At 49.0% G+C, this 26,566-nt stretch overlaps 1 protein-coding gene across 1 annotated transcript; it reads left to right on the top strand.

Annotated features, from left to right (window-relative positions):
- The first annotated feature begins 12,691 nt into the window (after nt 1-12,691).
- Nucleotides 12,692-22,720, top strand: TFAP2C (transcription factor AP-2 gamma). The gene is made up of 7 exons (XM_054845440.1): nt 12,692-12,844; nt 14,297-14,773; nt 15,084-15,135; nt 16,645-16,867; nt 17,532-17,650; nt 19,102-19,243; nt 21,124-22,720. Exons 1-7 carry the CDS (start codon nt 12,797-12,799, stop codon nt 21,407-21,409), a joined length of 1,347 nt encoding a protein of 448 aa, XP_054701415.1. The 5' UTR covers nt 12,692-12,796; the 3' UTR covers nt 21,410-22,720.
- Nucleotides 22,721-26,566: the final 3,846 nt, after the last annotated feature.

Genomic DNA, 26,566 nt, shown 5'->3' with positions numbered 1-26,566 from the left:
CTGTGCGGATAAGTAGGGCACGGGGATGTTAATTTTTGTTGCTACTTGTCCTTCAGCCCTGGCCCGCGAGTTCTGGCGCAGGCTGATGCCTTGCTGGCAGCCCTCTAACCAGAGGCAGTTTGCACTCGGGTGCTTCTCTCTGTAGAAATACAAACACAGTATTTCATATGGTCACCCCTTAGGAAATACAGTAATTCACATTAGTTTAATTAACCCGGAGAAGCCAGTGTACTGAAATGTAGCTACCTGTAAGGGAGAGCAGGGCAAGCGCCAGGGTTAAATGGGAGAAAGGTCCCAACTTTAAACCAGAAGAGTAGGTGTAAATCTTCCCCTTAGAAGGGGGGGGATTAGGACACACAGGCCCAGCAGGGGCCCAGCTTATTGCATCTTCACATTTTAGCTGTATTTAAAAAAAAAAAAAAAAAATCCTGGAATATTTAATGTCCCATTTCTTCACGACTAGAGAGATTAATTGGGAAATGAAAGTAACTGGGGGGAGAGACCAGAACAGCACAGGGAGGTGCAGGTACGGCACAGGTACAGGTACAGGTACGGCACAGGCACAGGTACAGGCACCTGCCCTGCCCTGCCGCTTTGGGCAATGGAGAAGCCACCTTCAAAGGTGAGGGGTTTGCTCTTCTCCATCTGCCTTTCTCCTCCTCCTCCTCCCGTTTTAATAATTCCTGGGTGACTGATACTGACCTCGAGGTCAGGAGTCTCCAGTTAACAGCCAGGAAATGCCCTTCCCGTTGGTCATTATTGCCTAATTAACAACTCGCAGGATTTCCCAACCGATGGGCATGGGATGGGCACGTTGAGGGGTGGGGGCGCAGAGCACTTGGCAGCCTTTGCATGTGAAAGCCCGGGGGGAGACGGGCTGGGGGGCTCAGGAGGTGCCGCCAGGCTCACGTACACCGAGAAGAAAGTGTCGAGAAATGTCCGGGTTTAAGGGCAGGTATTTCCAACCGCTGCCACGGTGTCAGAAAGAGCTTATAAAAGCTGGGAATGATGAAAAGGGCTGGGAACAGCCCATTGCCCTCCTCCCCCCCCCCGTTACCCCTCTGGCCTCAGACAATGAATCCTTGGCTTGAATCAACACCGGGCAGGGGCTGAGAATGAGCAGGAGCAACTCCAGCCCTTCACCCACCCTCACCTGCCAGCCGGGACACTCTGCCACCAGCGATGTGCCCTCTACACCGAAATCTATACCTGTCTTCTGCGAGGGACGCTCCCCATCCGAGGGGTTTTACAGCGTTTGTGGCATGTTGAAAGGTTTGTTAAAAACCCTGAGTTTTAGAAACAGCCTCCCTCTCCATCTGAAGAGGGATGTAATGGGAGAGCGAAGTGCGTTTTAATGTCCTGGGTGGCTGGGATGGAAAAGCAATGCAGAAAGTGCTGCGGAGTAAAAGGGTTTGAAGGCTGGGGTTGGCTGCTGGGGTCAGGGCTCCGAGGGAGTCCTCCGTGGGCTGCTGTAAGTCACTGATCTGGCAGAAAATTCACCCAGCAGAGGCAATGCAGGGAGGGGTCCAACAAGTGCCAGGAGCTGGATCCTGCTGCTGGGAGCCCAAAAAAAGGAGAAGGAAGAGATGAAAGAGAAAGCCCCCCCCTCCTTTGGCACTGGTGCAGCTGCCCGCAGAAGAGCAGCCTGAGGCCACATTCGCTACCAGTGAATCCGGGCACTGCCGCAGCGTCCAGTATCACCCATCTGATGAGCATCAGGAGTGCAAGGACACGCTTATCTCTGCCGAGATGGAGCACATGGCATAGCACGTACAGCAGCACGATGCTTTGTCCTGCTCTAGTAAGCACTTCACCACTACCCCAGCCAATTCACTCCTTAAAAATTATAATAAAATAAAACCAACAAGGGAATTTGCTTCAATGTGGACATGGAATTGCTCGTCTGGCACCCAGATGCCTTCAGATTGGATTTGGCATCTTCTTGCAGCACAGCCTTACACTGAGAATTAATATGGAGCAGCTAACTTCATACCATTGTAATTTAACATTAACTTCCATCTGCAGGCACTGAGTGCGCTGTGGTGATGTATTGATAGCAGTATAAACGTATCTCACGTGCCTATAGAATGAATAAGTTTATACTGCTCCTGGTGATGCTATCGTGGAGGGCCCGGAGCAGATGAGCCTGGTGCGAGCGCTCGGTAACTGGCCTGTGCCTTTCAGGGCAGGATCACGAGGTGTGTAAATGTTCTCCCATGCCACACCACCAAATTAAAGATGTCAAGCCACACAGATACAGCTGAAAAAGGACTTACTACTATAAATGATACTGAAAATTAATATGGATGAAATACAGCTGAACCCTTTTTTAATGCATTTTGCTATTTACATTTGCTCACTGGGGGGATACGCGGGCTGCAACCAATGTCACTGTTTCCTTTGGAGAACCAGAGTCCTTTTATTTGTGTCAATCATCCACCTGCAATCAGAGAAAAAAATAATAGAAATAAAAGTAGCCTGCCACTGTAGCATGATTAAGGACAGGAAAAAGAGTGCAAAGTAACAGACGTTTTTCTGTAGAGAGCGTGCTTTTAAAGGGTCACGGGGCTGATCGGTGAGGAGCGTAACTGGGGCATCCCGACAGCCCTGTTCCTGCTCTATCCATCACAGTGACACCTAAACCCTGAATAAATCCCTGGGTATTCCTGGGTCATGTTTGCTTTTTCTCAGACTAGTTTTCCAGCTCATGCTTTCAGAAACAGGTTTGAAATTAAGATTTCCATATTTATGTTCCTATTAACATAGATGCATTAAAAAACTTAATGAGCTTATGTAACAAATTGCTACATGACATTGTTAACAATTCAAGAGAGGATCTGTACTTAGGTAGATAAGAATGGCATTTGCAATGGCACCAGCTCTGGTAAAATTACAAGGAGCATCAATTGCATGCTTCAGGTAGACTGTCCTGAGACTGGAGCCTAAAGGTCTCCACCACGGTCCAGTCCCGCCGGCGAAGGGTGTGCGTGGGGAGCCGTGTGCCATAACCCACTTGCAGAGCTTCAACAGGGTGATGCGGGCAGCAGCCTCCACCCAGGGACTTCCAGCGTCCGAGGGATGAGATGAGGTTGTGGTTGCAGCCCAGGTCTTGGCAGAGCTGGCATCACCTCTTTGCCATCACAGCCTTCCGGTGTTGAGCAAGACTCTTTGGGCATGTCTGCAGAGACCGGAGCTTTCTCTGTGCCTGCTCTGAACTGGCTCCGTGTGTCAGTGGGTTTGGGAAGCTGCCAGCCGCTGCTCTGCCGGAGCCAGTGTGCCTGCTCCAGTAGGGAATTGGAGTCTCAGGTGCTGCGAGGGCTCCTGGAGCTCCCAGATCACATCTGGCCAGCTTGGGGCAGGGGCAGGGCGAGCTGGAGGTGTTTGTAGCTTGTAGATATGCTTTACATTTCCATGTTTCCTGCTTCCCCACTATAAACAAGGAAATACCGTGTCCCCACACTTTTGGGACAGGAAGATGCATGTCGTGTACGTGCGTAGGTAGTGCAGAGCTGGCGAAGACTGACAGCGTCACAGACGTTCAGCCAGTCTGAGACTGCTGAAGATGTAAATTCTCCCTTGCTTGTGTGCAGACACGGTCCTGGCTACTGCCCAGGCTCGTGGGCACAACACGCTTTCCAGAGAAGCGGGGGCACAGCTTTAAGGAAGGCAGAGCTCAGTATTTCAAAAAGCAACTACCCCGACCCTTCCCCTCCCCAGTTAGTAAAAACCAGGTTTATACGGACAAGTCAATAGGCTGGGGCTCTCTTGCCCAGTCTCCCAGGAAGCCACCACTGGCCAACAGCTGTGGCACCAGAGGCACCAGCTCATCCCTCCCATTCATTGCAAAGCCTCCCTGTGACTATTTACATGCCACCATTATTAAGCAGGGCCAGGTTCGGGCTCCAGAAGGCACTCCAGGCTTGACGAGGTTTGGCTTGCTTTGCTGGAAGAAGCCACAGGCGTAAGCGGTAACGGGTGCCCTGGGCACAGACAGGAGCCCGGGCGCTCCCAGGGCACTGGGGGCTCTAGAAGACCCCGACCTCGTGGCCGTGTTTTGCTGGCCATGTGGTGGCTGCCGTGGCTTGGTATGATGGCTGAGGAAGAGCAGGCGATACCTGCCGCACCAGAACAACACTGTGCCTTGGAAACCTGGGAACTGGCGAGGAGATTTCTGCTGTTTGCGGTGGTGTTGCTCTGAGCAGCTCCTAACCACGCTACAACAGATTTACAGTCTCGGTGAAATGCAAGCGAGGATTCCTTTGGCAAAACTACGCTGGGATAAGCTATGCTGACAGAAAAGCACTTTAGCTGGTGTATTCTGTGTTTACACAAGAGGAGCGCTTTATCGGTCTAGCTATACTGGCAAATCTCCCCTCGGGCTAGTTAGTCTTCTCTGCAGCTTTGCTGTGTAGCTGTATGGGCAACGTCTCCAAGGAGAGATGAGTTTGGCACTCGGCGAGGGGACTTGCGAGAGAGCCTCGCCGTGCCTGCACGGGGCAGTTTGCCAGCCTTCCCCCTGGGGCAAGCATTGCCCGACAGCCTGGACCCAGCCCGGGGTTCAGGTCATTCTGGCAGCACACCAGCACACACCCTCGGTGTGGACACGGCGCGCTCTGGGGTAACCCGTAATTTGCATGGGTGCAGCTTGACCTGGTTTGAGCCCATGTCTGCCGCTGGATTTGCATCTGTTCAGCTGAGCTGGTTTTGTTTCGCTGCTGTGATTGTTTTCAATTCTAATGCAGCCCAGCACAAGGAAGTGGTGGCCTCGTTCCTCTCCTCCCAGCATCAGGGCTGGCTTTCAAAGGCAACCATCCGTCTTGCACCGATACAACTCTCAGTTGTAAAAACTGCCTTCCCTGCCCTCCACGTTCCCTTTCGTTCCTTGACAACCCTTGTCCCACGGCTCTCCAAAGCAAAACTTCCCAGTGGCCCAGAGGGAGGGGGCAGCCCTTCTCACATCCCCTCCTGGGCTCCCCTCAGCTGCTGTCCAAGGCTGTGCTCCCAGGGCCGTTAATCCCAGCTCTCTGGACCACCAAGGCATCTAACACTACAGATCTGACCTGACTCAGGTGTGGAGCCAGGGCTGCCTTTCTGCTGAGCTGGTCCAAGCACGTGGTTAGGGTCAGCTTCAGAATTTTTGTGAATTTGCTTTGGTGACAGGATGATGGACCAGGTCTGGCTGCAGTGGTGTGGGCAAATGACATCTTACACTGCATAAAACTGCTGCTACCAAGCAAATGTCAGCCTCTTTTTTAATGCACTTTTATACTGACTTAGTGCTTTCCAGTGACGGATTTTGGTACTGGTAGTAGGAGATTTAAAGCTGCTTGCATGGTGTTGCTCAGTGGTGTCTGGACTGTGGCTCCTAAATCCCATGGGATGGGAACTCTTGGCTCTTTCCTAAACCAAGTGCTATGTCAGAGGTTGGAAATCCAGCAAATACCTTTGTTACGGCACTTAAACTTCTCTGGGCTGATACGTACGGGGCACTTTTCACTACTCCAGCAGGTAGAAATATAGCACAGGTGAAGAAAGAGCTGGGGATCTGGCGTGGAGAGCCATAGCTGCCTGACCACGGGGGGGTTCTGGTGCAAAGCAACGACAGGAAATCTTGGCACATGGGTGCATGCGTGCAGGCAGAGGGGAAAAGAGGTGACAGAGGAAAAGCTGGAAGCCCAAAAATGAAGATGCCTGAACGGCTGCCTGAACTCAGATTTGAACTGAAGCACTCTGAGTTGTATTGCTTCCATGCTGTTACTGAATAGCGAAGAGTATGGGGTTTTAATACAACAAAAATCACCTGGACATCCCAAGTCTGCGTCCTTCTGCAATCATACCTGCATGCAATTAGCCAAACATAGATAAGTAGTTTCTAAGTGGTGTGAATTCTTTCACCTCAGAGTATCTCCTTTGTGCCTTTGCAGCAGTAGTGCTGCATGAAGTTTTGCAAATAATTTTGCCTAGAAAAAAAATAGATCTATTAAAAAAACCCAGACCCTGCATATATTTGCTACAGTAACCACGCAACATCATCCTGGACTCCTGCCTCTGCAGATACACCTGAAAAATCAAGTCCTTGAGAATGCAGCTTGGAGCAGGTTTGGAAGAATTTGGAGGTATTTGCTGGCACCTGATATTTTATGATGCTGACAGCCCTTCCCTGGTGCCTTATTAGCAGGCTTATAAATGACAGAGTGCATTAGGTGTAGAGTTTTGACTGATGTAATTTTTGCCAGCAGTTCAATTTTTTTTTTTTTTTTCCCCGCACAGCTCTGCTTCCTCTTGCCACGTAATGGAGTTGCAGCTCACGAGCGTACCAGCAATGGAGAAACACCACAAAGGAGAAAACGTGGTGTCGCCAAACCCTCTGTATTTTCCAATGCATCGCAATTAAACAAACCTTACCTGTGGTAATCTGTTAACGGGGACATGGAAGGGAAGAGAGTGTCCTTGTGCTCTGCTTTGCTGCTAAGTGATAAAAAGGCCAAAGAGTTCAGGAATTTTGTATTTGTCTCTAAATTTTTTGTCCTTCTGAGTTTCCCCCCCCCATATGTGATACTTAGCAGCTTTTGCCCAGCCGAGCTTTGATGGAGGTCTCTGGGGAAGACTGGCTACTCAGAGGGATTGGGAGTTTTCGAAAAACTGGAGTATGAAAGTAAGCGAGTAACTGAATTTTGGTTTCTTTACTTATTTAAATTGCCTACGGGGAAAATCTCGGCTTCAGCTCACATGCCCCATCTCCCTGTCACTGAGGTCAGTTTACTGATTTCATCGCCCCTTTAAGACACTGAAGAGTGAAAGGTAACTAAAAAAAAGGCATCAGACTGTTCTGTAAATTCCTTTCCTACTGTACAAGTACTGTCTGCATCTCTGCTGAATTCCTTTATATTGTGCTCAAAATCATTGTTGAAAGTATTCAGATTATTTATCTGTTAGGATTTTAAACCTGGCATGTCAGTGTATATGTATGTATGTACATGGAGAAGCGGATATTTTAAAAAACACACTTAACACACTTGATTGACTCCCTGAAGGTGCACAGGCTGTACGACCCCTCGAAGCTGGGGATGGAAAAGGCCTTTTGTACCTGGTGCTCATCTCTGTCATGGAGAAACCTTCCCCAGACCATCACCGTTGTGCCTCAGCAGTTTTCTTAAAACGTGGTGCATCATTTAAGGTATCATATAGGCTGTATATACCCTGGAAGCAGAGGAAAGGATAAAGAGAGCATCTCACGGCAGGTGTTTTTACAGTGCAATTATAGCTCAGTGACAGTGCCCGCTCCTTTGTCTGAAAGGGCAAAAGGAATGGAGGGCTCATATTGAAGGATTTGTATTATCTACAGCCTGAATTGGGCTGAGTAATTTTTTTTTCAGCTCATTTCTGTGTCTGTATTTGAAATATTTACTTTTCTGCTGCTTTAGCCTATGGGATTCTTTCTTTTTGTGGTAACAGTTTTTGTTTTGTTTTGTTTTTTTCTTATTGAGGTATAAGTAATTAGCTGTAGGAATGTGTGATCCACGAAGACTTTATTTTTTAAAGTATGAATTATGTATATTGTGCCAAGAGCCTGTTTATCTTTTTCTTTCAGAAAAGAGCCTAACTAAATACATGAGTCCTGATTTCACATTTAGCATGGTAGTGTTTTGACTGTTTGGTTTTTGGTTTTTTTGTCTTGTTTTGGGGGGTTTTTTGGGTTTGTTTTGGGTTTTTTGTTTGGGGTTTTTTTTTGCTTTTTATGTGGAGTCTGCTTCCTGCACTAACAAACTGAGTTCAATTACACACCGTCCAGCAACAACATCCTTTAGAGCAACACTCCCTGGCTAACAGCAATGAAATTCATGGCACTGCTGCTACTAAAGGACATAAAATGGAGGGAATAACAAAAAAAAAAAAAATCAGAGTATGTCTCCAGAATGGAGTGATCACACCACTGCAGGCAGAATGTCAGAGCCCCGAGGAGGCACCTCAGGATCATCGGGCAGAGGTGCAAGGGTCTTGGGGACCGTGGCTCCCACTTCTCATGAGGTGGTCCCACCTGATGGGAATCCAGCTCTCACCAGCACTGGGATCATTACCCTTGTTTTATGAATGAGGAGACCGAGGTAAATGCAGCTGCCATCACATTTGTGGTCATCCCTTGCCTCAAGGACAGCAACAGGCAGGGAATTTGGGTCTTCCTCTCCACTGTCCCATGCTGTGCCTACAGGCAGGCTCGTGTGAGCTCCCTCCCAGGTATCCGTCTTCTGCCACGAACCATCCAGCTTTACAAAACTTCTCGTGTACAAGAGCCAGAGAAACTCCTTGCAGGAGCCCGAGGCAGCTGCGCCTCGCTGCTGAACCTCTGCCACATGCCATGAAGCATCTAACCCAGGGCCCGAAAGTGCCTGGTGTCAAAGCCTGTCACTTCTGCCCGTGAATTGCTAAACACATCCTCTCTGCTGCAGGGTCACGGCACACTATGGCCGGGGGACTCTGCTCCTCCAGCTCCGTCGGGAAGGAGCAGGAAGAAAACGTAGCTGGAATCGTGTTTATTAAGCAAATTAATAGGTTGGGAAAATACTAGCCGCGGTGTGGGCACGCTTTCTTCTCGCCTCCTGCGGAAGCGGGGTTGGGAGCTGGGCGGGTGACGAGTGCTCGACGGCGTGTGGGCACACTCAGCCCCCGCCGGGGCTCCTGCTGCCCCACCACACCTCGGACACGGCTGTAATACCGGTGTGGTGCCCGGAGCCCTGCTGGAGTCCGGCGTTGCCAGCCCCTGGGGATGCGGAGGCAGCTCGGACCGCCGCCGGGGCCGTGCAACCGAGCCAGCGCCTCCCGAGCGGCCAATGCCCCCCCCGGGGGAGGAGGGAGGGGGGACCAGAGGGCGAGGAAGAGGTTCCCGTCGGTCAGGGATGCTCCCGGTGCGAGCAGCCACGGGGAAACACGCACAAACACACCCCCATCCCCCGGGGCGCCGTGAAGGGAGGAGAGACGACAGATCAGCGGCAAAAACCTCCTTAAAATGCCCCGGCTCGGCGGGATCCGTCCAGCAGCGGGAAACGACCGTGCGAGGCAGCCACCGAGAACAGAGCCCGGCGGGGGAAGCCCCGCGGCGGAGGGCCCGTCTTTTCGTCCCCGTCCCGGGGCAGGGGAGCCCGCGGGGCGATGGGCTGCCGGGACCAGGGTTTGGGAGAGGAGAGGAGAGGACAGCCTGGGGGGGGTGGGGGGGAATGAGGTGCGCAGGCGCGCTGCTCCGCACTGCTCCGCGCCCAGGTGTCCGCGGCTCCGCCACGGAGGCAGCAGCCGGCGCCGCGCCCCATGGCTCTGCTGGGGAGGATCGGCTGGCAAGGGCAAGCAGGTCTCTCTGCACTTGTCCTGGCACCCCCGGGAGCCCCCCACCCCGCCTGAGCAGGGACCCTCTGCAACCCAGCCGGGGCGGGGGGAGGTTCTGTCCCCCTCCGGCTTTTGGGGGGGGGAGGGTGTGTCCTGCCCATCCGGGCTGTGGCAGCCCGGGCGGGATCCGCTGCGTGGAGCGGGGGGAGGTGGAGGGACGACAACACCCCGCTTTCCGCCCCTCCCCGCGGACTCGGTGTGGAAGTTACGTGAAAAGTCTCCCGGGGCAGCAGCTCCCTTTGTAAAGCTCTGCAGGAGCCGAGGCGACAATCCGGACAGGTTGCTGCAGTCTCGTTAATGATACAGATATGTCTGTGTTTAAATATTTTTTTTAGAGGAAGAGGGATGTAACTAATTAGCATCCCCACGCTCTCTTTTAATTGCTGCCAAATAGGAAAACTACTGAATGTGACAGAGGCTTAGCAGTGGGCTCTGGCTCCCCTCCCGAGAGCGTGTTCACACCTGGGAGCACTTTATGGTCCCCCGTGGGAAACTGCATCCTCGTAAAAAGATAGACAGACGTGCAGGGGAACTGAGCGCCCAGGAAGCAAGAAACCACTTCTCCTTGGAAACGGGGGATGTCCCGAAGTAATGGCAACAATTTTTATTTTTTTCTTTTTTTAAATAAGTAAATAAAGCTGCCACCTGTCAGGAGCCACCTCCGTGGCTGCTCCTCGGTTCCTGCAGAGCTCTGACCCGTGTCTCAAAGGGAGTGCCCAGGGAGGTGCCGTGTCTGGCTGCCTGCGCCTTTCCTGTGCCCGGGAGTTCCCTGGAAAGGGAGAGTTTCGCCGGGCGTGGGAGGGCACAGTCGGGCGGTGGACGGGCGCTGCCGCCGCTGTACTTTGCAGTGGCCCCGGCCCGCCCGGCTGCAGCCCGCTTCTCCATCGGTTTGCGTATAAACGGAGAGGATTGCTCACGCTTCGGAGAGGGAGCGTCTCAAAAAGCGTTATTCCCCCCACCCCAGAAAAGGCCCGAGCCGCTGAGCTGCCCAGATGCTGCGCCGTTTAATTAATCAAAGCATCCCTCGACAGAAGCACCCGGGGCAGCAGCCTCGCTCGGCCCCGGGGCGGCATCACCTGCGCGGCGGCGGCGGCCGGGGCTCGGGGGACACCGCTCTCGGGCCGGACACCCCGCGGGAGGCGGCGGGCAGTGCCTGCCCTTGCCTTGCCCGGCTGTTTGCTCCCCGTGCCGGTCCCTGGCAGCTGCTGCGAGCAGAGACCGAGGAGCAAGTGGATGTACGGGAAAGTTTGTCTGAAACTTCCCCGTATTTAGCCTCTTCTCTGCTTTCTTGGTTTGTTTTCCAGGAAGCCAAGTGCTTATTCTGGCCGCCTTGTTTAGGTAATTTCTTATGAATCCGTCATCCTCTTCCACGCCTTTATCTAGAAATATTATTTATATATACACACCAAATAAGAAATTGAATTCATCTTCGTGATTTTGGCCACCAAAAGAAACAAAACGAAGGCGTTCAGACCTTGACAATTCCAAAGAATGAGAAAATCATGGTCGCCTCTCTGTGGCATTTCTGAGCAGAAAGACAATCCGGTTTTTTATGATAAAAATGACCAACTTTGCTACAATACAGGGTCTCTTTGGAAGGAAGAAGAGCTGATCCCAAACCTGGAAGCTCGACGGTTCCCTTCCTCGTTTCTTTCTAAATCCATCTTGTCCCTTTAATACAAATGAACTTTAAGCTCCCCCTGTCTTTTATTATTTAGATTCCTAGTCTTAATGACGCCAGGAGCAGCGCAAGCACACTGGCTAATAATCGTCGCGAACTGCATTTCAAAGAAACATCCCTGGAAGAAAAACACCGTCGTTTAAAAAAAATAAATAGAGACTCCACCAAAAATGATAATGCGGAGTCCCTGCTGATGATGGGCTTAATGCAACTGCTGCAAATCAGCACCTGCGTGCTAGATAAGGCAGATAACACCTCCAACAGTTACTTCCAGCACCCCCATCCTCCTCGGTTTTATTTTTAGATCATTCATGTAGTCGGATAGAGGGGTTTGTTGGTGTTTTGTTTTTTTTTTAATTATTATTCTCGTTATTTTTCTTCCCTGATCCTTAGGGAAAAAAGCGAGGGAAGTGTGAACTGCTTTAAATCTCGAGACGTGGGTCTATCCCGGGCCTTTAATAACAGCTCTTGGGCGGCTCGTCCCCGGGCATCGAGATCGCCGAGATGCCCGCAGCCAGCACTGTCCAGGGCCATCTTTTGTCCCTGCCACAATAAACAAACACTTGCTCCTCTCATGTAAATGAGCAGTGATCCGGATGCACCTTAAAACACTGGGAGAAGTCGTTGCTTTTGAAAACGATGTTCATTTTGTCTGACACACATAACTGCATAGATCAAATGGCTGCAGAAAGGTAGCAATTTGGCAGGGAAGTATTTTCTAAGCTTAGATGAAAGTGTGCTCACGGCGTCCGAAAATGCCTGTCTCACCTCCCACCTGCTTCCCCAGCCCCAAGTTTGTGCGAAAAGATGAGACAAGCGGCATTTTCGTTAAAAAAAAAAAAAAAAATGATGATGCGAGGAACCAGTGACACAATTCAGACAGCCTCGAATCGGGGGCGCTGAATCAGTGCTGCTTTACCTACGAGGGATTCAACACAACTGCAATAATCTTGTCGGATAATTAAGTAAATTATACCTTAAACATTGGTAGCTTACAAGTTGTAATCAGTAATTCAAACTCTTGACAATTATGCAAATTGAGCTCAGGCTGGCGCTCGGACTTTCTCGCTTTCGCAGCGAGGACTTTTTCCGAGTTTATTTCGCCCAGAAGCCGTCGGACCCGCCGAAGTGTTGGGGCACCGGCGCTGCGCCTCCCCACGCGGATTTTAGCAAAGCCTTTCCGTGTGTGGTGGGGGGGAACACCCCACACTGCTCTTCCCCCCCAAAAAATAAAACCCACCCACGGCGGGGGTATGTGTGTGTGTGTGCTTTTTGGGGCAACCTCAGTTGCACTGTAGGTGCGTGTGGGATGTCCACGCATGACCCCTTCCCCGCGGGACAGGGCTGCCCGCGCCCTGAGCACTCTGGGGGTGCGGGGGGGCTGTCCGGCTCTGCGCTGCTTCCCCACCCCTCCGCGGGCGCGGAGCGGCAGCGCGAAAGGAGTGGCTTGAGGCTGCGCGCTCCCTCCTGAGTGGCTGGCGGCCGCGGCGCCCAAGCCATCCCTGGGGAGGAGTTATGATAATCCTATTGCCATTAAGGGCGTCTGGGCAGGGAAAAAAACCCGAGTGACCATTAGCGCGGAGGTTTAGTCCGTCATCTGCCTTCATGCCAGCCAACTGAGCTCCGTCTGTGGGGGCAGCTCCTCTTCCCCAGCGCCGACGTGGATTTACCGCCCGTGGGGGGGGCCCTGAGCTCTCGTCTGTTTTCGGCACCGCACACCTGGTTTGGACGCTGGACGCCATGTTGTGGAAACTAGCAGATAATGTCAAGTATGAAGAGGACTGCGAGGTGAGAAGCGCGGGGAGGGGTCGGGAGTGGGGAAGGGGGGGTCCAGCGTGGGGCAGCGCGGAGCTCCGCCGCCCCCCCGAGCCGCGCTGCCCTCCCTCCCTGCTCGCTTCCCGCCGGCGCCCGGCTCTCCTGCCTCCCCGCCGGGCGGGGTCTGTCCCTTCCCGAAGACCGCCGGTTTGCTTTTTTTCTTGGTTTTTTTCTTCGGAGGTGCGAATTTTATTTATTTTTTTTTTCCCCCGAATCTTTTGAACTCTTAAATAAACCGGGTGAAAGCCGCGGCGGGAGAAAGGAGCCCGCGTCCCCCACCCGCCCGTGGAGCAGCGCCTTAGGGACCGGGGTGTCCCCCCGCGGAGTGGGCAGGAGAACCCACAGCCGGGCCGAAGGCAGAGGCGGGCAGCCCACAGCCCGCCGGGGGTGGCGGTGCCGAGTGCCCCAGCCTGCCGGGCCGGGCTGCGGGGCGCCGAGCGGCGCCGGCCCCGCTCCGGGTGCGAGCGGGCCGGGGCGTGCAGAGGATCCGGCCGACAGGTAGGAGCTGCTGCGGGGATGAGCTCGGCCGCCTTTCCCGGGCCACGTTCCCTCCGCTGCGGGAGCGTCTCCCACCCCCCGTGAGGTGCTCCCCGGTTTTGATGTCTCCGAAGGCGGCTGTGTCCCCCGTTCCCCCCCCCCCGGCTCCATTGGTCGCGGTCTGCCTGCTTGGCTCCCACAGATTAGCTGCAGTCCCCGCTTCACGCTCCATTGGGACCCCATTCACCTCTTATTAACTAGCCCTGTTATTTTAATGACCGTGAAGCCAGAAGCTGCTAAATCCCTGGATCAGCTCAATGTAGACATTGAAGCTTTGACTGCTGAGACTTGAAATCGGGGGAGAAGCAGAGATGGGAAGGCTGGAGGGAGAAACGCCGTCCTTCCCTGCCGCGCCAGCAGCCGTCGGGCGAGAGCTGGGCGTCCCGGACGGCCCCTGGGGCCGCGGGGGGGGGACGACACGAGGTGCCGGGGGCCTCCGGCCTGCTCTGCCCGGGGCCCTTTTCCCAAGGGCAGGGGTCCGCACCGCCCGGCCTCGGAGTCTGCTCCCCAGCCGGGGCAGAGCGGCGGAAGTCGGGCTGCGTCGCCAACTTGGATTGTTTTTCTCGTTTTAATGATTCGTCTAATGACTTGCACAAGCGTGAGGGTCTGCGCTACTGGTGATGAGGAGAGCAGTGAAAACTAGCTTGCAGTTTCTTCCGTGGGAGCGGGGCTGATTTCCTACGCGGAGTGCTTTAAACAGAGGAGACCCCCCGGGGCAGGACAAGGACAGGGCGGCTCTCTGCTCCTCTCTTCTCCCCCGTGGCACCGAGTGCCGCAGCCCCGAGCGGCCGCTGCCCGGCGCGTCCCCCGCAGTCTGGGCTGCCCCGCTGCCCGACACCCCCCGCTGACGGCCGCCTCCCTTCTCCCCCACCCCTCTGTGCTTTCCAGGACCGGCACGATGGGAGCAGCAACGGGAACCCGCGGCTCCCGCACCTCTCGGCGGTCAGCCAGCACCTGTACAGCCCGGCTCCGCCGCTCTCCCACTCGGGCGCCTCCGACTTCCAGCCCCCCTACTTCCCCCCCCCGTACCAGCCGCTGCCTTACTCCCAGTCCAGCGACCCCTACTCCCACCTCGGGGACCCCTTCTCCATCAACCCGCTCCACCAGCCGCCGCCGCCGCCCCCCAGCCAGCAGCAGAGCGCCTGGCCCAACCGGCAGAGCCAGGACCCGGCCGGCCTCGCCCCCCACGGCCGCCCCGGCCTCGTCCCCCACCTCTCGGCGCTGGAGAGCGGCTCCGCCGGCGGCCGCAGGGAAACGTACCGACGCTCCGAGCTCCTCCTGCCCCATGGGCACGGGCTGGACGCCTCCGCGCTGGCCGATAACCTGGGCCTGCATGACATGGCTCACCAGATGGAGGAGGTGCAGGTAAGCCCCCCCCTCCCCACCGGCCCCGGACCCCCACCGGCCCCCCGGGCCCCCCTGCGCGTCGTGGGAGGCGGGCGGGATGGACGCAGAGAGATGTCCGAGCGCTCCGCCGCGGAGCCAGGCACCGTCCCCGGCGGCATATCCCAGCTTGACGTGCCCCATCCCCGTCCGTGAAGCGAAACCCGCCGTTTCTCCCCTTCTGCCCTTAATATGGAACGCGCGGGGAGGGGGTGGGTTTCACAAAAGCCCCCCCGGCTCGTTCCCTCTCAGCTTTTCAAGGTGCGAAACTTTCTCCCCTTTCTCTTTCCAGAATGTGGAAGATCAACACTTATTAATGCATGACCAGACAGTCATTAGAAAAGGTCAGTAAGGTGGCACTGCAGTTTACTTTCCCTTGTCAATAGTTAAAAGTTTAATGACGCACCGGTGAATTGACGCCTTACTATCTTTTAAAAGACAGATCATTTCGGATCGGGCGGGCGGAGGGGTTTTATTACCCTCTCTCCGTCGCTGGATATTTCTAACGCCGTCCGAGGGGCAGTGGCGGCGGGGACAGACCCGGGGCTGCCCCGGTCCGGCGGCGGGTCCGGGTGCGGGACTCCTCCGGGGGACACTGGCTGTCCCCGCACGGACGAGTCCGGGGTCTTGTGCATGCTTTAATCGAAACCAGGACCTTGGACCGAATTTAAGAATACGTGTGTGTAAAGTGACACGGGGCGCTTTGTTGTTGGGTTTTTTGTTTATTTGTTGTTGCTGGCACTCGACAGTTTGGGGGGTTTTGGTTTTATATTTTTTTTTCCCCTTCCACTTCTTTACAAGACTTGGAAGGGAAGGAATGAGTTTGCTGGCATAAGCCTGCCCGGCTTTATCTTAACCGAAATGGTTTTGTAGCTGAGGTTTTAAGGAAGGAGAAAGACGTATTGACTCAATTTACAGTCATTTAGATCCCCCCCACCCCCGTTTTTGTTTTTAAACAAATTTGTGCTTAAAAAAAATCAGTGGAAGTTTCACTCTGAAGACTTCAAACAAATACCTAACTGAGGCAAAGCAGAAGTGTTTGTCAGAGTGCTGATTGCCGCGTTTAGCTCATGGGAGAATAATTTCGCTGTCAGATGCACCACTGAAAAATCTTTTCCCCCTCCGGGGAGCGGGGCCGACCTCGGCTCTTTAACCCTTTCCGATCGGTGCTGCGAGCCAGCAGCAGAGCACTGGGGGTTAACTGGGTGGATTTGCACGGGGATGGAAAAGCTGCATCTGTGGTTTGCTCCTTGCAAAGCCTTTGTTGTCCCTGTTCACCCAAAGGCTGAAGCCATTGACGAGCAGTGGTTTACTTTCAGTTCTCTTCTGGGCTGCATCCCCCTCTCTGTGCTGTCTGTTATGAATTTGTTGGGATTAAATTCCGAAGGCGGTTTCTCATATCTGCGTGTGCGAGGTGGAAGATGAACCTGGCAGGAGCTGGGAGGTTTCTCCCTGCCCCGGCTCAGGAAGAGTTTTTGGCAGTAGCTGAAGGATGCTAATTTGGAGTCTTGTAGTTGTATCGGGTTTTCTATAAGCGTGGATTTGCTAACTTGCAGCGTGCTGCTTCAGAGATGTGGGGTTTGTGTGTTTTAAAAAGTATTCTTAGTTGTGTTCGGCAGCTCATTGAAATTTAGCGTGGCAAAATCTAGCTGTGCAGGAGTAGTTGGGACCTTTAGGTTGCAGCCGAGCCTTGTGCTGCAGAGAGATGCTGGGGACGGGGTCAGTAGTGTGAGCATTTAAAGCAAAACGAAATCCTGTCTCCTGGTCTTTTTTTTGTAGAAAGGAAATTTCTTGCCACTTCCTATTAATTTTTCCCTTTTATAAAATACTTGCTTTCCCTCCTCCTCCCGCAGGTCCCATTTCCTTAACGAAAAACAGTGCTCTGAGTCTCCCCTGCCAAAAAGATGGATTAATTGGAGTGGTCATAAACCCCAATGAAGTTTTCTGTTCAGTTCCGGGGAGACTTTCCCTCCTGAGCTCCACGTCGAAATACAAAGTGACAGTAGCAGAGGTTCAGAGGCGGCTCTCGCCCCCCGAGTGTCTCAATGCCTCTTTGCTAGGAGGAGTACTCAGAAGGTAGGCTGGACTCCCCCTACAACCATCCCGTCGTGTCTATTGTTTGTGATTTTTCTTTTTTTCCCCCCTGTGCCTGTGTGTGTGAGCAGCCAGGTTAGCACAACAAAGTGCTAAGAAAGCCTTTTAGCAAACTTCTGATTTTTAAGAAGCCCAACAACACTGAATCCTAATAGGCTTTAGAAATAAAACTTCTTTGCACTTCTGCTACTTCTCCAGAAGTGCTATTAACAGCTCTGACAGCAATTCTCATTCTCTGTTTAAAGTCGCATTTTTGTTCATGGAGGTTTCTTATTCCTGTGGCAAATTTGTCTCCCCATAGAATGATTTTTTTTTTTATTAAATCTCTTGGCCTTGATTAATGATTACAAGGACACTTTATATGTCCTTTTTTGCATACACTTAATTTGGCTTGCGATAGTTCCACAGCTGTTGGTTTCGCTCGTGCAGTTTGAAACATTTTGATTTTGACCTCTGCTGTGTTTCGTCCCGGCTGGTTTGTAGTAGAGCATTTAAAAACTAGGTCACTCGAAAAGAGCCTGGTTTTTATCTTCCCCTTAGTAGAACCCTATTGAATGTCAGTAACTGGAATTTCTCATCTTTAAAAAAAAAAAAGACGTGTTCCCTAAAGATAAATAAAGCCATTTCTTTTTCACTTTAATTGCAGAGCCAAATCTAAAAATGGTGGCAGATCATTAAGGGAAAAACTGGATAAAATTGGCTTGAATCTTCCCGCTGGTAGAAGGAAAGCTGCAAATGTGACGCTATTGACATCTTTGGTGGAAGGTCAGTATTGAATGTGTCTTAAAAATAAACTCTCTTTTTCCCCTGAGTATAGCTTTTATCCTCTAGGCAAAGCATGGAAAGGCTAGAAAGTCGATGAACGTTTTATTAACGAGTTTTTTTGTTTATTCTAAAGTGAGTGTGATGGGGATGTTGCAGCAACTAACAGCTCTGTTGCCTCTGAGGGGCTCCTCTCTCCTTCTCTCTTCCAATCTGGCCATTAAGCCCTCAGCCTCGGAGCTCTGCCCGCACAAACCCAGCTAATACTCCTCTTCCTCACGGCTGCAGGGATGCTGGCAGGGATGCAGTAACTCCTGCGTGCCGAGATGTTCAAAACACATGTTTGTCTGCTGTGTTTCCTGAGGGGGGTGGGTTGTTTTGGGTTTGGTAAGGGTGTGTGCAGGGACAGGCAGGGATGGCAGAAGGGTGAAACTCATCACCTCAGTGGGTTTGGTTCCTTACTGGGAAACTTTGAAAGTCTGGGGCAGCTGACTCCAGTGCCTGGCCCTACCTCAGCGGTATCCTCAGAAGCTTTTCTAATAAACAAGCATATAAAGTGAGATTTATAGCTTTTTGACTTCCTGATAGGAAACTGGAGCCCCTTTAATCTGCAACAGGTTATGTGGGCCCTCTATCAGTTAAGCTGACTTGAAGGCTGTGTGTCTATGCACTTGTGTGGTGATGTTTTGTGTTTCTGTTTAAAGCAGGTCCTGGTAGTGGTACGATTTAATAGGAATAGAGGCAGCCATTGGAAAGTGAAAAATGATTTAACAATATTACCTTACTGCTATTTCACTTCTACATCAGCTCAAATAATACAACCACTTCCATTTAAAACCTTCCTTTGGAAGTTGGGTTTCAGAGCGCTTATGCATGCGCACATGCACGCATCTACATTACAGTAACGCACTGATCATGCCAATCCATTTTTTTTAAAAGTCTGATGAAATAGCCTTAGTGAAAAAATAAAGTGGGCTAGTTAAATAAAATTAACCTTTACAATTTTATTTTCTATATGAAAATGCTTATGAGAAAGTATTTGGAAAAATATACTAAACTGATAAACCCTTTATTATATAAGTGGAATTTAGTTGCCAGGTTTTTTTTAACTATCAGTGGACAATTTGATCTAGACTGAATTCTAGTCTTTGCTGCACAGTTAATCTGGATAGAGAGCTTTTCTTTTCCAGCATAAAGGCAAGAGAATTATTTTTTTGTAGCAGTCACCACGTAGGTCGTATGTTTGTTTCGTTTCTTGATGCAAACTTACAAAGAAACTGTTCTCTTAATTAGAAAATGGTAATAACTCGTATGGTGATAAAATAGCAGTGTCCCTTTCTACTAAAATAGGAATACACTTCAAAAATTCACAGTACTTTGCTTAATTTCCCTGATCTCCTTACAGTAAATGGATGTAACTACATTTAATAAGCATTCCCTTTTACCCACGCCAGGTGAAGCTGTACATCTTGCTCGTGACTTTGGTTATGTATGTGAGACAGAGTTTCCTTCCAAAGCAGTAGCCGAATATTTAACTAGACCACACATGGGCCGCAACGAAATGGCAAACAGGAAGAATATGCTTCTTGCTGCAAAGTAAGTTTTGGGCTTGGATTTTTTTTTTTTTCCTCTTTTAAAAGATGCTTTTGTCTGACCATGAATATCTGTGACTGGGGACAGTTTGGTACATTTTCATGTGTAATTTTAATCAGGGAGATGAAGCAATTCTTTTTATCTGGTTTTGGTTTGAGTTCAACTATGTCAGCAGTTATTTTAGTATGGACCAATACTAATCATAACAACCACCCTGTCTGGTCCAAACTGCTTTAGGGTTATCAGTTCTGTTCTTTTTTCTTTTAACTGTAGTAAAAACTTCAGAAAAAGCCCTGTACTGGGACAGCTGTGTATCTAAGACATCCCTGCATCTGCCCGGGTTGAGGACCTGGAGAGCAGGTGTGGGCTGGCAACGTGAACCAGTGCTGGGCCTGGGAGCAGGAGATGGGTCAGCCACCTCTGCGTACGTGCAGCCCAGAGGGGCATCTGCAAGGAGTTATGGGTGGGCGTGCTGGGTGCAGGGAACCTCCGCTGCGCTGCCCTGTCCTACCTCTGGGTGCAGGGAACCTCCGCTGCCCTGCCCTGTCCTACCTGCTTTTGGCAATAGCAGCACCCAGGTCCCCCCCTCGCCCTGGGACGCTAGGAGTCAAGAACGGAGGATGGTCCCTTTTCACAGTTATGGCTGAAGATTTTTATAGCTCAGTGAAAGCCAGCCGTTGGTAGATGTGAAAAGTCCCTGTACTTGACTGAATTCCTATTGCAAAGCTTGATGAGGAGGGGGAGGAAGGGTAAAGGAGAAGCTTTGTTACGGCTGTTCTGCGGATGCTTGTACCTGTAGACAAACCAGGTACTGAGCAGGTCTCTGGCAGGAAATACCTGTGTCCAGTTACACTTATCTTAAGGTGGCTGGAGTGCTCGCTGTCCCCTCCCCCAGCCTTCCCAGGCTGAGGTTTAACAAAGCCTGCAGTTCCTGAGCCGTTCTGGTCTGGGACGTTTTCTGGTTCGGGGTTGGGGCAGTTCTCTGCTTTCAAGGCACCCTCGCTCTGCAGAGGATCTGAGAAAAGCCTGCTTGAACTGCTGAGAAGAGTTGCCCTGCCTTTGGGCTTGGATCAGGCATGCAAAACACGCTCCTGTTGCTGAATTAATCCGGCCTTCCTGAAAGAGAGACTTTCTTGTACAAGAATGTATCTCTCGGAGATTTAGAAATATAGACTCTCTTTTGCCTATAGCTTGAACCTTACGCTTTTTAACAAGCGCTACTCCTTCTGCTCGTCAGTAGTGCCAATAACAATACCAATAAAGGTAATAATAATCTTTTGGAAGATGTTTGCGATGGAGAAACGATTCCGTTAAGATTGCTCAGCTCCTGTGAAATCCCATCGAGGGGACAGATTTCCAAGCAGCAAACAACATATGCTTGAGCATTATTAACCATTCATGTTTTGCCAGGCATATGTGTTAGTGTTTGCAGGATCAGGGCCTGGGTCTCTGTTAAAGAGAACATATACATATAATATGCACAACTAAATTAAATCTCCTGTTCAGCTGCTTTAGTCTTTCTAAATCACGTAACTGCAGCTGGGGAAGTTCTCATGGAAACTGGCCCCGCGTTCCCACTCCCCCCCTTAAAATCTATGGAGTAAATGATGCAGAGCCAGCCAGGCACCAGAGGTGGAGAGATCGTTTTGCAGAGCACGTGTGTGGTTTTGTGACGTAGATGTAACAGAAGGTTCATCAGAAACTGGGGTTAATAAATAGGCTTTAAATTTAGGCACTGCTGCTGATGGAGTAACGAATTTCTGAGAATTCCCACGTAACCGCCAAATGTTTGATATGGACTTTCTCTGTCATTTTTATTTATTTATTTGCTTTTGCATAAATTCCCACCGTGGTGTAAAGTGTGATCGCTTTGTGTCTTGCAGGCAGATTTGTAAGGAATTCACAGACCTCCTCACTCAGGACAGAACTCCTCTGGGAAACACGAGACCGAGTCCCATCTTGGACCCTGGCATCCAGGGCTGTTTGACTCATTTTAGCCTGATCACACATGGCTTTGGGAGCGCTGCCATCTGCGCTGCCATGACATCCGTCCAGAACTACCTAAATGAAGCATTAAAAATAGCAGACAAAACATACATGAACGCTGGCGACCAGAGCCCTGCAGAAACCAACAAAACCATTGATAAAATGGATAAGCACAGGAAGTAAAAGGAGAGAAAAGAGAAACCAGACTTGAAACTCTTCCTCCTAAATACAGACTGGGATCTTCTTGCCGGGGGGAACATAGAGATTTGGGGGTTTTTTTTTTGTTGTTTTTTTTTTTTTTTTTTTAAAGAAAGGAGGGGAAAAAAGGAAAAAAAAATCCTCTTATTCAGGATCTTCACTCCCCTGGATCCATGAGACGAATCTTTCTAAGAGCTGCAGTATCCCTTCTCTGTGGAAGCAATTACCAGAAGATAAGTACTCGGTACAAGCGTGTTGAAATCCTTTGCTGTAAAAGTGGTGCTATAAAGGGGGTTTGATGGAAATATACAGAGATATATTTAGATTTCTTTTCCACATCTACGTATCTAGTGGTGACCAGCTTCGTGTATAGTTTTTAAGGTACAGATTTTAGATGGAAGCCTGTTTGTTATCTGATACAATTTCAGGGTTTTATTCTCTCTAAATGCAACAGTAACAATAAAGCAGTATTAAACAATGGTATATAGATTTATGTACATTAAAATTTTTTATAAACACCTGAAAATAGTAAGATTATTCTGTGGGTTGGTTTTTCGTTTTTGTTTTTTGGTTGTGTTGGGTTTTTCCCCCCCCCTCTTCATTTTCAGATTACCATAGGAGAGTATTAAAATCCTGCTAGACTTAAAAGTTACCTGATGGCATTTGACATGCTTATTTTTATGGAAATATTCAGGCTTTTAAAAACTGCAGCAATGTTGGCCGCAGTGGATATTATCTTGATATTTTTTTAAAAAGGAATAGTTCAAAATGAAAATGCTTTTAGAAAAATTCACTTTCTGTGTCTATGGATATTGCAGCTTTATTCACATATTTATATTGTCTTGTTTTTAAATTGGGGGGGAAACTTGAAAGAATAGGCACATAACTTTTTTTTTTTTGCCTATTAAGGCCAAAAAATATTTCCAGGGAGGCTTTATGTGTATTAAGGGAAGCAGTGTGTTGAATGTAAATATTTATTTATGTGTAATTTAATCGGATTTGTAAATAATGGTGAACTTTTTAATACTTTTTTTTTATAAATGGGTTTCAAATTTTAATTTTGGTAAGTATTTCAAAGGTAATGGGTAAGGTAAACATATCTTTAGGTTTATGCACAGGTATGTTATACAGGGTATTTAAGACTTTTTTTTTAAATATCTCAATTCTTGCCACTGAAGATTAAATCTAATCTGAGGTGTATGTTCACAAAGCAATAATTTTGTGCATCATTCACCTGATAACTGACTAGACATGCAAAAACGAGTGTGTGAGTTAGTGTGTATGTGAATAATGGAGGTTCTGAACTATCTTTACATATTTGTAAATGTTCCCAATATAATTCTGATGTACATGATAACCATATAATAAAAGTATTCTGGATAGAAGCATGGAATGGTTTGTTAACTGAAAACAGTTTTGTTTTCTTTCTGTACTTTGGGAATGTGGGGCGAGTAGCACTAGAGGACATTGTGTATTGAGTCATAATTGCAGCACTTTGTTCGGATTAACAGAACAGAAATATGAAGCTGTTTGCCAGTAAAACTAATGGTTTCAATTAAACACGTTATGTATCTCCAAGAATCTTTTTTTTTTTTTTTCCCCCCCTTCCTAAGATGTCATTAGCATGCTAGCTGCCTATTTGAACAGGCAGCTTAAACACAAACTGCAAGGCTTCCTCTAAATAAAAACCGATCCTACCAGCTTTGTCTTCTGGTGCATCTGACTTTATTAGACGAATAGTTCCAAAATCCTGCCGTGTGAAATGTGATAGGTCTCCCATCTGGTTTCCGCTCAGTGTTACTGATTTGGGGAAGTTTACAGCATTTTGCAGAAAGTCCCCAAAGTACTCTGCGGTAGTATGCAAAATAGCCAAACAAACCTTCCTGAAAAGAAACTTCTTTTTTCAGTGCTTGCTGAAAAAGGAACACCACGAGCCTGGGCTTCAGCCCGTCCTTGGCGTTTCAACACCTGATCAGCCCAGGGCAAACGTGATGAGTGGTGACACCGGCCATGACTGCGAGTGAGAATTTGCTTCACATCGTGGCAGCGTGTTTCCTTCACGTGCATGGACAAAAGGCAATACGTACAATTACTGAATACTTTGTTTATAAATTCTTTTTATGTTCCCCCCTTTTTTTTTTTTTCCTTTAAGGGATACAGGCAAACTACTGAAGGTGTGCAGGGAGAAGAAAGGAAAGGGAAGCTCAAAGAAATGTATCAATAGCTCAGTGGTGAGCTGGGAGAAAGCTGGTTTTTGGGTTGCAATCCCATCCCCTTCTCTCCCAGAGAGGTGTGAAATTCCAGTCTTTGCGTTTCTCAGACTCATCGTAGCATTGAAGAAATGAGCACTTTGGCCCTTCTGTAGACACAAGCACAGCCGGGGCATGTGATGACTAACAGAACTTCCAAAATACGCAAACAATATACTGTTCCGATACATTCTTATTGATTATATATATACACAGACACACAGATATGGGAGGTATGGGAAGGGCTTGTGTAGAGAACGTGATGCTAGAGTTATGGGGGTTTTCTTCTGTTTCTGCAGCTGGACTGCTTATACAGCATATATAGTAAGATATTTTAGCTACCCGACAATGGAATCTTGCTTTTTATTAATTCACAAAACCAGGCTCTGAAATAATTGCCCCTTGGGATAGGAAATAAGGATGTTTCCATTTATTCCTGCGTGCATTCAAGCAAAGCCAGTCAATTGTCTAATGTACTGACTTGGGTTCTATTTATACGTTTGGAACATTAGAAATGTTGAGTTTCCATTACCTTAATGCTTTTCCTCTACTGTGTGTTTTAGATGGTACATTATTTTAGGCTGAACTACCTTATAAGCTGTGCCAGTAATACGAAACAAGAACAATGTCTTCTGCTCCATTCACTGAAGAGAACAGTTATACTCTGACCTGAACTTGTCTGTCAGCTGAAATTGTGAATCTTAAGAGAAAATATTCATAGGTTAGTAACTTGGGAAATCTAAAAAAACCACAGAGTTATCTGAACACATAGGAAGATATTTGTTTGCTTTTTCCTGATCCTCAAAATTTCATGCTTTTTATATGGGCTATTCCCAGGCTGGCTAAAAGAAAAAGTTCTAATGTAAGACTCCTCTGAAGTTCTACTTTTCATTTCCTTTGAAAATGGAATACCCAAATGTCTCTGTCCATTCTTATCTCTTGCCCTTCTCCCAGAAAAAGAATGGGTTTGTTGGTTGGGGTTTTTTTAGTGGAAAATGACTTTATTAGGATTTAAAAGTAAAAATTCTGAAGTTGATATGGACCGTTTTAAGTACTGCCCTTCTGCAAAAATGTTGTTTGACGCATGCCCACAAAATAGTTGAATTCATGTTACTCAGTATAAAAACATTTTTTGGAAAAAGAAAATATTTCGACCATCTCTCACTTGGCCCTGTTGCTGGGGTCTTCGCAGGCAGCTTCCTGCTTCCCTCCCGCTGCGGCAGCTGAGGGCATGGTGTCTGCAACCCTGCCGCCTGACGGGCAACCTGACCCATCATACATAAGAAACGGAAAAAGAATGAACTTCTGTCCTAATTTAGTAGCCGATTTCAGTTAACTTCATTTTTGACTCGGTTTTTGCTCTACTCTCCACTTGTCTCGCTGTTACTTACAAACAGTTCATCGCGCCCTGTCTCTTCTGGCTGCAGCCCTGCTGCTGTCTGTTCCTCTGCTCCCTCAGACTTTTGCAATACGAGGAAACCCAGCAATGCATCTTGAAATGGGTCTAACTTGTGGCGATAGCCTGCTGTGCTTATTTGTTGTAGCCCTTTTTTCTCTGTTTTTTCCCACGTGTGATGTTTATGTGCATCCTTGTAGTTATTTTGGCCTAATAGTGTGCAGCTTTGGTCCTGGTAGTGGGTTTGGGCTGCCTTCTGGGACACATTCTGCAATAAGAACTTGATTTTTAAAAAAATATTTTATTTTTATATATATATATTTAAAAGGAAAATAATAGAGCGCTGTTAAGATTTTGTCCCAAAACTATTATTTCGCTAAAAGAACGTTATGAGGTTAGGGACAAAGATGCTTCCCTCTCACTGAAAGAAATCTCCAAAGTATAACGTGTTTCTGCTCATTGACGTTTGCAGTTTTTTGTACGGGGAACCTGGAGCCAGTTTTGCCGAGCGCTCCGGGGTCCCTTGGGATTGTGACCCCAGGCCTGGTGGTGAGCCACAGGAAATGCATATGGACCCGTGCAAATACGAATTTCTTCCTAAAGCCCGGCCATAGCCAGATCCACCGTGTCTTTGCAAAAATCTCTGCGTTATCCAAAGCAGTTATGGTCTGTCACAACATTTCTCTGGTGCCTGGCTGTTGCTGCTGCCTGTTGCCTGACGTGACGGTACCCACGGAGCTGCACGCGTCGCCGTCTCTGTGGAAATTACACGGGGCCCGCGCTGGAACCGTATTTTTAACAAATTGTTAAATCCTGTTCTGTATCATTTGCTGCCTTCCCCGTCTTTCGTTTTCACTTTCATAGGGTCATATAAATAAGCTTTCTCCCCGTTTCAGATGCCATTTTGCATTCATTGGGTGTTCTTGCATGTCTTACAAGGATGTTCCAGCTGGTTTCCATGGGCCGTTGTTGTGTAAGGGCTGGCCACAAATATTCCATTTTTCCTCTCTTTTGGTTAAACAGCCCTTTTTAACTGGTTCTTGTGAAGGCTACTACTATTCCATGACACATTCTCTGAATATTCCGTTTGATCTACGGTTTTACCCATAATTTAAAATGAAAACCACGTAATCATACAGACACTTGCTCTCTCTCCCACAGAACTCAAACACTTGTTCATGAATATAGCAGAAAGTTCAGAGATCTGCAATGATCAAAATAGCAGAAGTCATCTTTTAGGTGAGCTTTAGAGCTTATATTTCCAGGTCATTTGGCGTAAAACTGAGGGAAAAGTAACAGTTTAAACTGAGAGGACCTGAAAGGTAGTGTTCTTCAGCTGATCACTGCAATAAAAAAGTGTTTTCTTGTTAATTGAAAGAGTTCCTTGATAACAACAGGAAGCGGTCTAAAATGATGCTAGGTCCCTTGTTCCAGACAGGGATGCAAAAGAGAGAAGCGAAAATGTTTGCCTGCGGTCCTCTGGCAGGACAGCGTCTA

This window comes from Grus americana, chromosome 17 (assembly GCF_028858705.1).
Source record: "Grus americana isolate bGruAme1 chromosome 17, bGruAme1.mat, whole genome shotgun sequence".
NCBI classification, from domain to species: domain Eukaryota; kingdom Metazoa; phylum Chordata; class Aves; order Gruiformes; family Gruidae; genus Grus; species Grus americana.
The sequence above is the reverse complement of the archived record's forward strand: the minus strand, read 5'-3'. Positions and strand labels throughout refer to the sequence as shown.

Bases quoted from the DNA above. Each gene is read 5' to 3' on its own strand.
- TFAP2C (XM_054845440.1), top strand. From the start codon at position 12,797: ATGTTGTGGAAACTAGCAGATAATGTCAAGTATGAAGAGGACTGCGAG. The intron at 14,774-15,083 runs GTAAGCCCCCCC...TTCTCTTTCCAG, and splicing joins ACCAGATGGAGGAGGTGCAG to AATGTGGAAGATCAACACTT. The intron at 16,868-17,531 runs GTAGGCTGGACT...CTTTAATTGCAG, and splicing joins CTAGGAGGAGTACTCAGAAG to AGCCAAATCTAAAAATGGTG.